This window comes from Argopecten irradians, chromosome 1 (assembly GCF_041381155.1).
Source record: "Argopecten irradians isolate NY chromosome 1, Ai_NY, whole genome shotgun sequence".
NCBI classification, from domain to species: Eukaryota; Metazoa; Mollusca; class Bivalvia; order Pectinida; family Pectinidae; genus Argopecten; species Argopecten irradians.
The window spans coordinates 55381370-55400226 of record NC_091134.1 but is presented as its reverse complement, the minus strand read 5'-3'; the positions used below and the strand labels follow the sequence as shown (position 1 = coordinate 55400226).

General features: G+C 36.7%; 2 protein-coding genes across 2 annotated transcripts; both read left to right on the top strand.

Annotated features, from left to right (window-relative positions):
• Window positions 1-3693: 3693 nt before the first annotated feature.
• LOC138334207 (trophoblast glycoprotein-like) lies at window positions 3694-5202 on the top strand. Its single transcript, XM_069282817.1, is given in 3 exon segments — window positions 3694-4685; window positions 4687-4881; window positions 4883-5202. Coding segments are annotated over 3 exon segments (1191 nt in total). The 5' UTR covers window positions 3694-3989; the 3' UTR covers window positions 5183-5202.
• Window positions 5203-6946: 1744 nt separating this feature from the next.
• Window positions 6947-11431, top strand: LOC138334195 (trophoblast glycoprotein-like). Its single transcript, XM_069282806.1, has one exon. It carries the CDS (start codon window positions 7238-7240, stop codon window positions 8426-8428), a length of 1191 nt encoding a protein of 396 aa, XP_069138907.1. The 5' UTR covers window positions 6947-7237; the 3' UTR covers window positions 8429-11431.
• The last annotated feature ends 7426 nt before the right edge of the window (window positions 11432-18857 follow it).

Genomic DNA, 18857 nt, shown 5'->3' with positions numbered 1-18857 from the left:
AACTGATGTATAATGCGGAAATTTGTAGATTATAATCTACATTGTAGGTCTATCACCATCAAAATATTTCATTATGATCACGAAATATTTATAGCAAAAATTAACAGAAATTTTACCAAGTCAAGTAAATTGTAATAACGGTATCATTACCAAAAAGTGTGCCATTTTGTAAACTAAACATTATAGGCCTAATGGCTACTGTGTAAATTTCAAGATTTTCCTGGCATAATTATTAAAGCAGTATGACTATTTAAGTTTAATCTGAAATGATTAAAATGACCTTAAGATATTATTGTATTGAAATGCATGCACAGTATATTATAAATCAAATGATGGATGATAACTTCAAAGTTTAGTGAAAAACCTTATACGCTCTTATTTTGTGTAATTCCAAGGCCATACCGTAGATGAATCTTTGGTACTCCCAAATAATTATGATTATGATTCAATATCTACTGTAGAAAATCCCATGGCATTCTATTTTTACTAAGAAGAATTTTACATTTTTGAAGAAAAATTAATTAAGCCGCCCAGAACCAGAAGTGATATTAGTTACTTGTAAATGCGCCTTGAAACTGGCTTTCCTCTTTTTAGACAACTTCGCTAGCCAAGTGTATTAACTCCGATTCTAGAGAATCGGACTAATACCCTTGGCTATCGAAGTAGAAAGAGAATCGAACACAGGGACCTGGCACGATTTTTTTTAACTAACAGTATACATATATATTATAGTATCCACAAGATCAACACTACATAATTTGTATAATGTAGTCACGATATGTAAAGTCGAGGAGCGTTCCAAGAGAAAAATGAACATGGCGGTGACTGTTAAAGTAAGTGAGCTACACGATGTTTAAATGGAGTTTCTACAAAGTATGGGTCATGACACCTCCAAAGGAGATTATGGATGAACATAGTTATGGGTACTGTTTACCACCACAAGCGTAGATTTTGTGATTTTGGCTAGGTTTTTGAGGTACCCATTAGAGCCGAGACGACATTTCGACCGGACAGGGAAATGTCTACCTAGCATATTTGACGTAAATTTCCCGATTCATCAAGCCATAACTTCGTCAATACTTGGCCAATTTTGTTCATCAAGCACTCAATGGAAAGATAAATTATTTCTCTTTAAGGTAAGATATCCGTCAATTATGTATATAACCCATTTATCAAAATAATCACGGTTTTGAAAAAATAGGTCCGTTTTTCTCGACCGCCGAGTTCATACCCTTGATACTATAATATATATATGTATACTATTGGTTAAAAATGTTCGTGCCAGGTCCCTGTGGAATCGAACTAATATCCTTGGCTAGCGAAGTTGCTTTTTAGAATATAAGACAAATATCATAACTTAAATTATTGAAACCATCGTCATTAAAAGATTGACGTTTGGGAATTATCTGTGTTGAACAAATAACTGATCTAGCTATACATGTACTTGTAACGAGCATTTTCATTGGATTGAATTACTTTATCAGTCCATAAAGGAAGAAATGACTCCGTCGCCGTTTGTAACGTCTTTTCTGATTGATTGAGATAACGGCATAATGATTTCATAGACAAAAGAACCCAAACTGAATTTTGAATATCGATAAGGTTAACTTTAGAAAATTGAATTACATGTATAAGGATTCATTAAATAGCTGTTAATCCTGAAATAATGTATTTCATATGTTACACTCATTTCTATTGATTAGAAGTTTGAGTTCTATTTTTGCATAGATTTGCACATCAAGTGTTATGGCGTCATTCAATAAGAATGTTTTCGCGTTAAATTTGAAAACGGCACAGTAATTGGCCAAACTCAAAGATGGGATTAGATACAATGCGCCACATCTGAATTTGCTTTAATGTAAATGTAAGTAAAAGCAAGACAGTCAATGCCTGATTAGTACCTCGCTGAGGTATTCAAACTAAATAATAAGTATTACTCGTGGACCTCAATACCGTCTTTCGCGTATACTATCAACCGTGTACGGTTGGACACGGTACTCGCTCAATAAATAATATATTACTCTCAATATCTTTTGTGTTTATGAAGTCATAGACAAAAAAAACGGACGAACATTCTTTTTCATAGACGCTCATGTCTATTAAAACTGGCCTCCAATCGCCGGGTCTACATGGTGTTAAGGAGGTCCTGGGTTAGAAACCTAGTCTACAGGGATAGCTACAGAGATGACGTAACGCGCGATGTTGATGACATATTGCGTAACACACGTGTGTCGTTTTCACATTGTTTTTCTGACGCGTTATTATCATCTACATTTTAACTCCAATACATGTATATACGTGTACCGTTAATAAAAGAATGATGCACTGTTATAAATAATAAATATTTATCAATATAATAGGACACGCACCTCGCGATCGCACAACATACACGCAACACACCGCATGCATGGGAGGCCATCCTTGCATGAACATGGCTGTTAATAGGACGTTAATTAATCAAACAAACGATGAATGATATCAAGACACTTATTCGGCAAATGTACACATTTTAATGTTCTAATTTCGAATTTTGCAAATTAACTCATTCTCCAAGATCCAAATCTAATGAACATATAATTTGAACATGTCAATGTTTGAAATATCTCATAGACACCGGATAAAGTGACGACGTCATTGTAGAACTGTTTTTTGTTGCGTCCCCTAAGTTAAAACAGTTTCCTCATTTCCTCACACAGGGATCTGAGAATTAGTTACAGATTATATAATCATGGACCCACCAGAGTGCCCTAAGACCATTTTTAGACGTTTTAGAGGTCTAGATTAAAAAAAAAACGATAAAAACCATGTACTCTACATGGTACTATAAATAGTACCATGTAGAGTATGATTTTTATCGTTTTTTTTTTTTTAAATCTAGACCTATTATGAACATGAAATTAATTGGAAATAGGAATAAAAATGAAATATTTGTTTTCATAAGCTGTAATTAAATTTCAGATTACTGTGATGGTTGTAACACATCCAGCACGTTTGCATTGTCAAAATAATAGGTCTTGTGAGCAAAAGCTGTGTCTGATACATGCGCATTCATATCTATAGATATTGTAAAAATACTGCGTCCGCGGTGGCCGATAGTTTAAGATGTCCCGACATATTACAGTTGGGGCAGTGGTCAGGTACTGACCGCTGTTAAAGGCCCACTACCTTTCCGGAGCAAAATTTAAAGGTTTCTTAAAAAACATTAATAACAAAAGAAAATATATATCGATGGCTTAAAATGAGGTTACAACACCAAACATATGCAAGATTTCCTGTCTAATGTACGATAACAGTGGAGATTCATTTCGCTATTTTGCCGTCTGGCGCAGTGATAGTCAACTACCGCGCGGCATTTAGGATGACGGCGGGAAACATAAAACGACCCGCGTTATGAAAATTAACATTTTATTTATTCTAATTAAACAGTTCTGAAGGTGATGATAAGTGTGCTAGTAAACGTATAGTTAATAACTTCTGCGACTCTACAAAATTATTGATCTCGTTTTACATTCCTATTTTAAAAATTAAAAGCCGTTTCGGAAAGGTAGTGGCCCTTAAAGTGTTTTTCTCTCTGGGTTCTTCGGTTTTCCTCCACCATCAAGCATGGGTCGTCATTACATGACCCTGGCTGTGTTTAGCACAGGTCCCTGTGGTGTTTAGGACGTAACTATTGGCGGACCTTCTATACCAGGCGTTTTCCCCCAACGCACCGCTTTGGAAAAGTTTACAAAGTTTCATTCCAGTGATTGAGAGCACACACACACGGGAGACGGGGAAATGACTCAGTGTGAAAAATTTCATATGTGGGAGTTACTGTGAAAAAGACTAACAGCGGAATTGTGTGTCTCTATCCGATATTTTAAAGTGTGTGTGTTTGTTGAAAATAACTTTGTTTTACCTGATGCCGCGTTCACAAATCGCAGGTAACGTGCACAGGTAAGCTTTTGTTGTACACCTTTATTAGGATAGATAACTGCCAGACCGTGACGATGAATTCCGTGCTCCTTCACTTGTGTCTTGTGCTGCTGGTCATCTTTATTTGTCGTGTGTCTGCTGTTATTGTGAGCTGTCCTGAAAAGTATGGCTGTGACTGTAATACCACCACAATCAAATGCCACAGTAGTGACCCTCCTGCTACCACGGAACTCGATCAGAAGTTTTTCACTGACGAGTTACCCGACTTCATCCTTCCTACCACAACCCACTTAATTATTTCCGGAGGTAACATACCAGAGTTATTCAACAATTCATTTGGTGTGTGTGCAGGAGACTCGTCTAAAAGTCATCGCTCATTAAAAGAAATAGTTTTGCGAAATAATCACATCACTAAAATACACGGTAAGGCATTTCATTGTGTCCCCAATGTAGTATCATTGGACCTTTCGTTAAATAACTGGACAGTTAGCAACATAAATCATGCTGCCATTTTTTCGGGTGTCCATAAACTCAAGAAGCTGATATTGACCGATTCAATGAAAGACAACTATTCAGGTAAAAGACACATGCGGCGCCTATCTGCCGTTTTCAAGAATTCGGTATTGTCGGACTTGGAAGAGCTTTATTTAGGAAGAAATGATCTGTGGACGTTTACATCAGACGCTTCATCAACACTCTGTCAGGTGACCAAGAACCTTCGAATTTTAGACTTGCATTCTAACAATTTAGCAAAGTTGGTGTTCGATTCCTTGCTTCGGACAATTGAATAATTTGCATCTGATAAATCTAAGAAACAACAGTTTCATTGGAGTAACCATGAGGACTATGAAGATGTTTGACAAACTGTACGAAAAAAACCAGAACTTTGCGGTCGATTTCCGCGATAACCAGTGGGACTGTGATTGTAATCTGGTGGATTTCACCAAATGGCTAAGGACTACAAAGGGTGACCATCAGAGGCAAGCAGAACATGACTTGTCACGATGGCTTAAACTTTGGCAAGTATCTGTTTGAAATCCCGTCCAGTGACTTGATTTGTGTGGCAGTAGCACCCGCCCAAACCGCCAATGCAGGCGTCATCGTGGTAAGCATACTTCTCGCCATCATCTGCTGTGTTGTCATTGGGATCGTCATCATTAAACGAAACTCCATCATGTCGACAATATCAGGATTCAAGAAATCATATTTCGCCAAAGACACGCAATTCAGCTATGCTTCTGTCAACAATAGCAACGTTGACGTCTGAGAAAGTTGTGAACCGTAGTCCGAAATGCTTTAGTGCTCTGCATGTTCTACAGGTTACGAAACTGCAGGTATTCAAAAACAAATAATAAGTATTACTCTCAATATCTCTTGTGTTTATACATTGTCTAAAAAAAAAATCCAAAACATTCTTTTTCATATACGAGGTCTATAAAATTAGAAAATGAAGGGTCTACATGGTGTTAAGGAGGTCCTGGGTTAGAAACCTAGTCTACAGGGATAGCTACAGAGATGACGTAACGCGCGATGTTGATGACATATTGCGTAACACACGTGTGTCGTTTTCACATTGTTTTTCTGACGCGTTATTATCATCTACAATTTTTAACTCCAATACATGTATATCCGTGTACCGTTAATAAAAGAATGATGCACTGTTATAAATAATAAATATTTATCAATATAATAGGACACGCACCTCGCGATCGCACAACATACACGCAACACACCGCAATGCATGGGAGGCCATCCTTGCATGAACATGGCTGTTAATAGGACGTTAATTAATCAAACAAACGATGAATGATATCAAGACACTTATTCGGCAAATGTACACATTTTAATGTTCTAATTTCGAATTTTGCAAATTAACTCATTCTCCAAGATCCAAATCTAATGAACATATAATTTGAACATGTCAATGTTTGAAATATCTCATAGACACCGGATAAAGTGACGACGTCATTGTAGAACTGTTTTTTGTTGCGTCCCCTAAGTTAAAACAGTTTCCTCATTTCCTCACACAGGGATCTGAGAATTAGTTACAGATTATATAATCATGGACCCACCAGAGTGCCCTAAGACCATTTTTAGACGTTTTAGAGGTCTAGATTAAAAAAAAAAAAACGATAAAAACCATGTACTCTACATGGTACTATAAATAGTACCATGTAGAGTATGATTTTTATCGGTTTTTTTTTTTAAATCTAGACCTCTTATGAACATGAAATTAATTGGAAATAGGAATAAAAATGAAATATTTGTTTTCATAAGCTGTAATTAAATTTCAGATTACTGTGATGGTTGTAACACATCCAGCACGTTTGCATTGTCAAAATAATAGGTCTTGTGAGCAAAAGCTGTGTCTGATACATGCGCATTCATATCTATAGATATTGTAAAAATACTGCGTCCGCGGTGGCCGATAGTTTAAGATGTCCCGACATATTACAGTTGGGGCAGTGGTCAGGTACTGACCGCTGTTAAAGGCCCACTACCTTTCCGGAGCAAAATTTAAAGGTTTCTTAAAAACATTAATAACAAAAGAAAATATATATCGATGGCTTAAAATGAGGTTACAACACCAAACATATGCAAGATTTCCTGTCTAATGTACGATAACAGTGGAGATTCATTTCGCTATTTTGCCGTCTGGCGCAGTGATAGTCAACTACCGCGCGGCATTTAGGATGACGGCGGGAAACATAAAACGACCCGCGTTATGAAAATTAACATTTTATTTATTCTAATTAAACAGTTCTGAAGGTGATGATAAGTGTGCTAGTAAACGTATAGTTAATAACTTCTGCGACTCTACAAAATTATTGATCTCGTTTTACATTCCTATTTTAAAAATTAAAAGCCGTTTCGGAAAGGTAGTGGCCCTTAAAGTGTTTTTCTCTGGGTTCTTCGGTTTTCCTCCACCATCAAGCATGGGTCGTCATTACATGACCCTGGCTGTGTTTAGCACAGGTCCCTGTGGTGTTTAGGACGTAACTATTGGCGGACCTTCTATACCAGGCGTTTTCCCCCAACGCACCGCTTTGGAAAAGTTTACAAAGTTTCATTCCAGTGATTGAGAGCACACACACACGGGAGACGGGGAAATGACTCAGTGTGAAAAATTTCATATGTGGGAGTTACTGTGAAAAAGACTAACAGCGGAATTGTGTGTCTCTATCCGATATTTTAAAGTGTGTGTGTTTGTTGAAAATAACTTTGTTTTACCTGATGCCGCGTTCACAAATCGCAGGTAACGTGCACAGGTAAGCTTTTGTTGTACACCTTTATTAGGATAGATAACTGCCAGACCGTGACGATGAATTCCGTGCTCCTTCACTTGTGTCTTGTGCTGCTGGTCATCTTTATTTGTCGTGTGTCTGCTGTTATTGTGAGCTGTCCTGAAAAGTATGGCTGTGACTGTAATACCACCACAATCAAATGCCACAGTAGTGACCCTCCTGCTACCACGGAACTCGATCAGAAGTTTTTCACTGACGAGTTACCCGACTTCATCCTTCCTACCACAACCCACTTAATTATTTCCGGAGGTAACATACCAGAGTTATTCAACAATTCATTTGGTGTGTGTGCAGGAGACTCGTCTAAAAGTCATCGCTCATTAAAAGAAATAGTTTTGCGAAATAATCACATCACTAAAATACACGGTAAGGCATTTCATTGTGTCCCCAATGTAGTATCATTGGACCTTTCGTTAAATAACTGGACAGTTAGCAACATAAATCATGCTGCCATTTTTTCGGGTGTCCATAAACTCAAGAAGCTGGTATTGACCGATTCAATGAAAGACAACTATTCAGGTAAAAGACACATGCGGCGCCTATCTGCCGTTTTCAAGAATTCGGTATTGTCGGACTTGGAAGAGCTTTATTTAGGAAGAAATGATCTGTGGACGTTTACATCAGACGCTTCATCAACACTCTGTCAGGTGACCAAGAACCTTCGAATTTTAGACTTGCATTCTAACAATTTAGCAAAGTTGGTGTTCGATCCTTGCTTCGGACAATTGAATAATTTGCATCTGATAAATCTAAGAAACAACAGTTTCATTGGAGTAACCATGAGGACTATGAAGATGTTTGACAAACTGTACGAAAATAACCAGAACTTTGCGGTCGATTTCCGCGATAACCAGTGGGACTGTGATTGTAATCTGGTGGATTTCACCAAATGGCTAAGGACTACAAAGGTGACCATCAGAGGCAAGCAGAACATGACTTGTCACGATGGCTTAAACTTTGGCAAGTATCTGTTTGAAATCCCGTCCAGTGACTTGATTTGTGTGGCAGTAGCACCCGCCCAAACCGCCAATGCAGGCGTCATCGTGGTAAGCATACTTCTCGCCATCATCTGCTGTGTTGTCATTGGGATCGTCATCATTAAACGAAACGCCATCATGTCGACAATATCAGGATTCAAGAAATCATATTTCGCCAAAGACACGCAATTCAGCTATGCTTCTGTCAACAATAGCAACGTTGACGTCTGAGAAAAGTTGTGAACCGTAGTCCGAAATGCTTTAGTGCTCTGCATGTTCTACAGGTTACGAAACTGCATTCCATAAAACAAACTCAAGTGTTTCTCTTGGATAATACATTGTCTTAAATATTTATCCAATCATCGTGTTTCTATAAGAGGTGTAAGGATTAGAAAATGAAAGGCGTTTCGGATTATGAGTTATAAATTGCCAAACCATCTTTGATCTTAGATAGTGTCCACCAAAGGAGGACATTTTCATGTTTGTGGTAGTGACATTGCCAAAGCAGCTATGCACTGCAAGGACAATATGTTAGCTTCAACGTGACTGTGTGGTGCTATGATACATTGGAGTAGAATACTTAGTACACTAGTGTAATCTTTTTATTTCTAGTTTTGTGATTTTTGTACGAGCAAAATAAGAGAAACCTTGTGTTAGACTTGGTCATGAATCCTGTCCTAATAGCTGAGCTTTACGATAAGATTTGTTGGCAAGATAAATGATAAGATATCGTTTATACAAAGGACAGGGAAACTAATTCGCCAGCCTAACCGTTGCGTGCCACTGGGCCACGCAAACCTATGGTACAAAATATAATCAGCTTATATGTTGACAAATTAATATCAGCATTAAGGATCTTAAGGTCCGGGTCACGGTGTTGTGACTTCTACCCCAAGTATTACACGGGATGTGGTTCGGTTCTTATAATCTAAATATTTATATTGTCAGGTATACTATATCAACTGTTATGTACTATACTGCACAAACTCGCTGTAAAACCTCCTAGTCTAGAGATATTTACGAATTTACCTGAAATGTAAACATGTTTGCCGGTCTATTCCTAAACATGTTATATAATTGGTGTAGTGCTGTAAAAGTGCATGTATTTTATAAATTATAGACGGCCCTTCACGATTCAGTCGTATTGTGATATATTACGTGGTGGGTGGTCTAGACAAGTGTAATTTTACACATACGTAACACACAATATACGAACCGCGTTATCATCGTATAAAAGCTTTAAATCTATCGGAGAACTAAACCCGTTATCACATAAATCAATACACACTTTCCTGTTTGAATAAGCATTCCTTTATAAAGAAATTAGTCTCCACTCTGTGATATATTTTACCAAATTAATTTCTCGGAGATACGCTAAAATGATTTTTTTCACAGAAGAACTGCTGTTTGGTGTATCGCACGACTGAATACCATAGTATGAATTTATGATAAAATACTAATATCACACTCAAGTATAAATACGTCACGTCGAATAAGTGTTTTATAACATTTCATTTTGTTGTGATAGCAGTATTTATGATATTGTAACTTGCCGTTTCGCCTCATAAACTTAGATTTACATCAGTTATATGTACAGACGTTTATACACATGTATGGGTTTTAGCTAATATCAACGAGATTACAGTAATTTGCTGATACGACAGATCGGAATGAAAATGATGTCCACGATTATGTTTATTAAAAGGGCATCCATCATGAAATTTTTAAGCAAACGTGCATATATTATATGAAATATTCTATAACAAGCCAAGTGCAAGTCTATGCACCATATGTGCGACGCCGAAGTATTAAACAGCGTGCGATGGCAGTTAGCGTTCCGGACCCTATAAATGAAAAAGGACCAATGATCATTTGTAACTGATATTAGATATTCACTAAATCTGTTGATGTATGACATATTCAGGAAATCTTATGAGAGAAATCATACAGAAAGGATACAGTTTGATAACTTATCAATAACTAACGGTTTCAAGATAGGGCGATGACGTCGTTTTATTCCAACCTTCTGGTGTCGTGATTGTGGTTGTGACGTCATATAGTCCCACCAAAATATGACGCCATTTTCAACTACTTTAAAATTAATTAGAGACTAGCTGTTGTAGTCGATTAAATTCGACTTTTTGATGCAGATCTTTTACATATACATGTATAACACCAGATACCTAATTTATAAATAGATATGACTTCGCCGCGCACCTGTCCTTTCCATCAAAAGTTAAGCATGCAACATTCTTCATGCATTTTTTGATAAAATTGGCAACCTGCCCGACTCGGGAAATATGTGCGACGTTTTATAAATGTGACATTTTAAAGTAGGTTATGACAACATACTGGCGGCACATTCATAAACAACCCGCACAGGACAGGGACCCTGAAAACATATAAATCATGTATAGAGTCTGTGTGTATATTTGGCACACGCTGATCGCGACCTACTATAGCTTTAATAATGAGATATGATGTCCAGCGACATGTTTATTCGGTAGAATCGGATTAATAGTACTTATTGGACTTAAAAGGCGTAAGGTTGATAGTGTGTATAATATAGTGTTATTTAGATACTTAAGGTTGATACTTATGTTATTTAAATACTTCGAGTAATCAAATGATCAAACAGTAGGCTGTCAATATATTGTCGCTATATACACAATCAGTCTTGTTATCTTATTTTGATTTTAAACACTCTTATACCAAATAGCATTATCATAGGCGTTAGTTCATATTGCGGGGCTCTTTATAACTCATTATTTGATGAAGAAATATGAAAAAGAACATTGATTTGGCAACACTTTAGTATTTGGCCCCAGCTTTCTAGTCACCATTCCTAACTTTAAGTAAAACCTAAACACTCCTTAACTGAAAATTCTCCTTAGGAAAGCATTACATAAATGAAGAAAAGTTCTTAACTTAAATTTCCACAGAACTTACGTAATGCTTTCCAATGGAGTATTTTATGCTAAACGATTCCCTAATTTAAGGATTTTTTATCAAGGACGCTGTAAATTATCTGTATAATTTGTAACTTGAAGGGTTGTTTGGTCCTGGTGAAGCTAATTGCTTAGGGTTTGTGATATCTAGACCAAAGATGCCCCCCCACCCCCTCAAAGATGAACCAGTTAATATAGACATAAAATTGAAATTGTAGTACTTTGGATGTATTATATTATTATGTATACCATTTGTGTATTATTGTGTATATAAATTGAGACCACATCTCATTTGTTTAGTTTCCTATACAGTAAGTCTAGTACTATCCATTGACGTTCTTTTATCATATACTAATAAGTAACCCATCGTCGGATGCCAACGGTTGATTGCAGGTACGCTCCGCTACACTTATCACGTGACGGGTAGTGCAGTGTAGCGTGTACGTAGCCATCCACTGTATACGGAGTTTCTTGTTAGGTCAATTGTAAGTAATGACATAGATTGGATTTGAGAGAGTGTTGTGCTCAAAGCATTGTCAATAGTTACCGAAATATAACTTGACCTTGGCATACAATCGGTATTACTCGAAGGTCGTGTACGATAAGTGATGTTTGACTGTAATTTTTAGTAAGACGAGGTTTGATTTTTTACTGAATCGTGGCATTGTTGTGTTATTTTGAACTTGTACATGCATAAGATAAATTACACAATTTGGTTTTCACATTTGTCAGTATAATCTCCTACATTTTCCCTTTGTTTTGGTATGTACCCGTATGTTTTGGTATGTACCCGTATGTTTTGGTTTAATGTACCCATATTTTGTTTCATATACAAAAATCTTCATTCCATGGTTGTGCTTCCGTAATCTCAGTTACTGCCACTGAATTTACATTATAATATAATATTTTGCCTTGCTTTATATTCTGATATTGTGTACGATTGATTTTGACTGTAATTTTTAGTAAGACGAGGTTTGATTTTTTTTGTATTGTACAATTTGGTTTTCACATTTGTCAGTATAATCTCCTACATTTTCCCTTTGTTTTGGTATGTACCCGTATGTTTTGGTATGTACCCGTATGTTTTGGTTTAATGTACCCATATTTTGTTTCATATACAAAAATCTTCATTCCATGGTTGTGCTTCCGTAATCTCAGTTACTGCCTTTTATTTGTATTTTGAATTTACATTATAATATTATATTGCCTGCTTTATATTCTGATATTGTGCCATTGGGAATTGTATTGTGTATGCTATTGTAGCTTTCTAACACACCGATTAAGCATGGCTTCACAGTATCGCTAGTGAGAATATTTATTACCAGTTAAAGAAAGATTATACAGATATTTAGATACAGAGTATGTGATTTTGTTTTTAATAAGTTATCTTTCTTTGTGATAAGGTTTTACTTGTTTCCTCAGTAGATTGCATACATATTTTCATAAGTTCTTTCGGTTGTTCTTCGAAAACAAAATCACTGTCGCTGTTTTATCAAACTGCCCTATTTTTTGGTGTGATTAATTTTGTGAAATTGTGAATTTCAAAAGTATATACAACTACTTTAATCATAACCTATAATTATACGTGCATTATAAAAAGGATACCTATCACAAGAGAAGATAACTAGGTAATGAAGAAAAGAACGAAAGTTGTGAAATAGCCACTTTATTTCAATGGCCACCACTATTATACCATTTGAATGACCACCACTGTTAGTAATAAAACGTTTTCAGACATTGGTGTCACATCTTTGTCTTTTATAGAGGTTCAATTTCAATTTCTTCCAAAATATTTTATTGACAAGATGTTATGTGTCAATTGGATAAGACATCAGGCATAGCCTATCTTAGTCTTCTCTTGTCTTTTATCGAGGTTTCAGGATTATATATGTATATCTTTACACGTGTCTGTAAATATAGAGTAAAGTGCCCATGGATAGCCTATCGAAGTTCTGTTTCCTTGGTGATTATTGATTTTATCAAAAAAAAAAAAAAAAAAAACGCTTCTTTAGGGAAGTTCTGAAGATCATATATATATACCTGCTCGTATAGTGGTCATTGGGTGTTCGGAGTCTACTAATGTCCTAGGATATAGTTCACAACTGACACCGTTTCATAGTGGGTGGTAATATGAAACCGTAAGGGTAATATGAACTAGAAATGACCTGTTGTACCTTGTACGAGGGAAACGCCCGGAGAAAACTTTTAAGATGTTGATATACTATACGTACTGTGGTAATGATCACATCGGTTAACTGTGGTATCCGGATAATGGTTGAGTCCATATTATTAGAAGTTTTTGCTACCATCCCAGTACCGACTTATTAATCTATGGATACTATGATCTTTCATATAACGACACCCACATATATTACACGGGACATCCACAGGCACTTGCAGACCATTCATGTATAGGCCATATACATTTGCTGTAAAAAGTTTAACGGGATAGGACTACTGATAACTGATAGTTATACTTTTACCGGTAAAGCAACTTTATAATTTGCAAGTGCCTGTAAAACATCGATTCTTTTTCCACGTCGACTGGTCATATTTTAAGAGTGGGACATTTGGTTCATGCGTTGTTAGCATAATTAATGTCATCGTAAATTGATTTGGTCTGTGTTTTTTGTTGTTGTAATTTTGGATGTTAGCGGGCGTCAAACAACAGGAAACTCATTGCAATCCTCGGCGGCAACACTCCCGATGTACAGTTTATAGGCTCTTCATTACTTTGAACCATGTACACCCCCGATGTACAGTTTATAGGTTCTTCATTACTTTGAACCATGTACACCCCCGATGTACAGTTTATAGGTTCTTCATTACTTTGAACCATATACACCCCGATGTACAGTTTATAGTTCTCCATTACTTTGAACCATATACACCCCGATGTACAGTTTATTGTTCTCCATTACTTAGAACCATATACACCCCCGATGTACAGTTTATTGTTCTTTATTACTTAGAACCATATACACCCCGATGTACAGTTTATAGTTCTCCATTACTTTGAATCATATACACCCCCGATGTACAGTTTATAGTTTTTTATTACTTTGCACCATATACACCCCGATGTACAGTTTATAGTTCTCCATTACTTAGAACCATATACACCCCCGATGTACAGTTTATAGTTCTTTATTACTTTGCACCATATACACCCCGATGTACAGTTTATAGTTCTTCATTACTTTGAATCATATACACCCCCGATGTACAGTTCATAGTTTTTTATTACTTTGCACCACATACACCCCGATGTACAGTTTATAGTTCTTCATTACTTTGAACCATATACACCCCCGATGTACAGTTTATAGTTCTTTATTACTTTGAACCATATACACCCCCGATGTACAGTTTATAGTTCTCCATTACTTTGCACCATATACACCTCGATGTACAGTTTATAGTTCTCCATTACTTTGCACCATGTACATCCCGATCTACAGAATATAGGGCCGTTTTCGTTTATTCGGAACAACCGGTTCGACCGTTGGTTAAAGTCATTATTTCAAGTATAAATTTTGACGGACCTGCAGTTTTTAATACAGGCCTGTGAGGGTTTTGTCAAGGCTCGTCTGAAAACAATATAAAATCATCAGGTCCGTCTTTAATTAATAAACGAACAACTAGGTCCAACCAGTCAAACCGTATAATCGAAAACGGCCTAGTTCTCCATTACGTTGCACCATGTACACCCCGATGTACAGTTTATAGTTCTTCATAGTCCGCTAAACCTGCCTATATTATTAGGCTTTTTTTTTAATTTTTTTTTCGTCTTATATATATTAGGCAAAAAAAAAGCCTAATGATATAGGCAGGTGTAGCGGACTAAGTTCTTCATTACTTTGAACCATATGGCGGCAACACCCAATGTAACCAGTCGCATCTGTAAATAAGTGGCAAAAAAAACCCACTGGTGTTAGCACTGCTAACTCTACAAAATCCCCAATTGGTATTGCAGAGGATTGGAAATAAGAGCAATCGGAATCAGACTGAAACTCCTTATCATTGTCACTTCGGGGTCGGAGGAGCTACTTGAATTGACCTTCAGCTGATCGGCATGAACATACACCATGTACAGTACAAATTATTTTATTCTCCAACATTTGTTGTAACCTTTAGGGCGTAAATTACCCTGGGAATGTCAAACGTGACACTTTTATTGTCCATATATAATTACAGTAAAGGGCTATTGTATGTCCAGTTGACCCCACCACGGGAAACTCGCTGTTATTGTTATACAGGGGACAAACAGGGGTACCTGGTCCGTACACTTGTCCGATAACATTTACATAAATAGTCTTCCTTTTGTCCAGATACCTATCCAAGTCTCTCCCTTGACATATCGTTTAGATTTCTTGTAGACGTGAGCTTGGTAAAATATCTTAAACGTATGCTTATTTCATTTAAGATCTTTTATGACAATTGTCCCGATAATTTCTGATAGCTAAGACACATAAAAATGAGACATTCTAAGACTCATTTCATAAGATCTCATATGACGTGGACACTCGCATAAGATCCAGTGCAGGGGCGTAGGAAGCGGGGGGGGGGGGGGTGCAAATGTTCTAAAAATGCACATTTGAAAGAAAAAAGGGTCCTCATGCACATTTTTGTACTTAATTTTAGAAAAATTTTCCGCTGCGCGGCGCGTTTCCTAAAACGTTCAAGCACGTAATGTTCAAACCTTTAATAATGAAAATTCAATACACACGAACAAGACTAAAAATGTCCATCAAGGGATTATACTATTTTAAAAAATGCTTCTTAAAAGATTAATTTGTTTATATGTCTTCAATTCATTATTACTTTGAGTTACACAACAATGTGCCGATAGTGTGAATCCGGTATGTTCAGCGGTTTCAGGGTTCATAGGATGAACTCACAATTATCATTTCTAAATGTCTTTAAATCGAAAAAATTACAATAACGCTTTAAAATCAGCAAGATACATTGTAAAACTCATCTCAGCCATTCTAAATCTTATTTTTTTTCTCCGGGGAGACCCCCGGTCCCCCGAACACCAAAATCCAGTGCCTTCGGCGATCGCTAATTCAACAAAATGTGCCGTAAAACTCATCTCAGTCATTCTAAATCTTATTTTTTTCTCCGGGGGAGACCCCCCAAACATCAAAATCAGCGCCTTCGTACTTTAATTAATAAACGAACAACTAGGTCCAACCAGTCAAACCGTATAATCGAAAACGGCCTAGTTCTCCATTACGTTGCACCATGTACACCCCGATGTACAGTTTATAGTTCTTCATAGTCCGCTAAACCTGCCTATATTATTAGGTTTTTTTTAATTTTTTTTTCGTCTTATATATATTAGGCAAAAAAAAAGCCTAATGATATAGGCAGGTGTAGCGGACTAAGTTCTTCATTACTTTGAACCATATGGCGGCAACACCCAATGTAACCAGTCGCATCTGTAAATAAGTGGCAAAAAAAACCCACTGGTGTTAGCACTGCTAACTCTACAAAATCCCCAATTGGTATTGCAGAGGATTGGAAATAAGAGCAATCGGAATCAGACTGAAACTCCTTATCATTGTCACTTCGGGGTCGGAGGAGCTACTTGAATTGACCATCAGCTGATCGGCATGAACATACACCATGTACAGTACAAATTGTTTTATTCTCCAACATTTGTTGTAACCTTTAGGGCGTAAATTACCCTGGGAATGTCAAACGTGACACTTTTATTGTCCATATATAATTACAGTAAAGGGCTATTGTATGTCCAGTTGACCCCACCACGGGAAACTCGCTGTTATTGTTATACAGGGGACAAACAGGGGTACCTGGTCCGTACACTTGTCCGATAACATTTACATAAATAGTCTTCCTTTTGTCCAGATACCTATCCAAGTCTCTCCCTTGACATATCGTTTAGATTTCTTGTAGACGTGAGCTTGGTAAAATATCTTAAACGTATGCTTATTTCATTTAAGATCTTTTATGACAATTGTCCCGATAATTTCTGATAGCTAAGACACATAAAAATGAGACATTCTAAGACTCATTTCATAAGATCTCATATGACGTGGACACTCGCATAAGATCCAGTGCAGGGGCGTAGGAAGCGGGGGGGGGGGGTGCAAATGTTCTAAAAATGCACATTTGAAAGAAAAAAGGGTCCTCATGCACATTTTTGTACTTAATTTTAGAAAAATTTTCCGCTGCGCGGCGCGTTTCCTAAAACGTTCAAGCACGTAATGTTCAAACCTTTAATAATGAAAATTCAATACACACGAACAAGACTAAAAATGTCCATCAAGGGATTATACTATTTTAAAAAATGCTTCTTAAAAGATTAATTTGTTTATATGTCTTCAATTCATTATTACTTTGAGTTACACAACAATGTGCCGATAGTGTGAATCCGGTATGTTCAGATCGATCAGGGTTGCATAATGATATGATGAACTCACAATTATCATTTCTAAATGTTGGTAACTTTAAATCGAAAAAATTACCGTGTTAAGAACGCTTTAAAATCAGCAAGATACATTGTAAAACTCATCTCAGCCATTCTAAATCTTATTTTTTTCTCCGGGGAGACCCCCGGTCCCCCGAACACCAAAATCCAGTGCCTTCGGCGATCGCTAATTCAACAAAATGTGCCGTAAAACTCATCTCAGTCATTCTAAATCTTATTTTTTTCTCCGGGGGAGACCCCCCAAACATCAAAATCTCGCGCCTTCGGCGCTCGCAAAATCCTTAAATTCCATCGTAAAAATCATCTCAGTCGTTCTATATCATAATATGTCACAGGGGATACCCTTTATTTGCGTATTCATTAATTTCCTGTTAGCGACACCACTGTTTATAGAAATATACAAGGATTTTATGTAATGATATATGAAAAATGATCAATTACCCCCTGTGGGTGCGGGGCGCCCGACCGGGGGGGGGGGGGGGGTTGTTACGAAATATTGAGGACCTTTGCCCCCCCATTACGTTTCATCTTCCTACGCCACTGCAGTGTACATGTTAATTTTTAACTATTATTTTCTATATGATAATGCACCATCAATTATATAACACGAAAACTTTATATCTTTATTGGTAATTTCACGATTTATCACATGAAGTTTGGTCGACAGTTTGTTTTGTGATTCAATGGCATCCTGGCATAATTAATTTCTGTTCCACACAGGGACCGGTACGAATTTTTTAACCAACAGTATATTATATCAGAAAAATATATGTATATATGTTTCTGATTATATATATATATACTCTACCAGTAAATAATGTTGGTTAAAAAATTCGTGCCAGGTCCCTGTGCTGTTCCACACCCATGTTCATTGTGCATTAACATGGTATTTACACCGTTATCTCCCATTAACTATACGTACAGACCACACAAAAAACTATCACATAGCCTCGTGCGTTACAATATGCTGTTGTGAATAGTTTTAAAAGGAGAATTGCATAATACTCTTTCATTTGATGTATCCCCTACATTGTAATGTTATCACAGTTCACTGCACAGTCTGATATCATGTTTATTCGTAAATGCAGAGAGACATATGTTAACAGTTGGTATATTGCCAACGATTTCATATTATTAGTGGTAAGAGGAAGTCATCAATTGTACTGGTGTCTGTTCTGATTAATGACGATACAGATTACATAGTAGTGTAGTAAAGGTTCGTCCAAAGCAGGACTGAACACATGAAACAGCAATA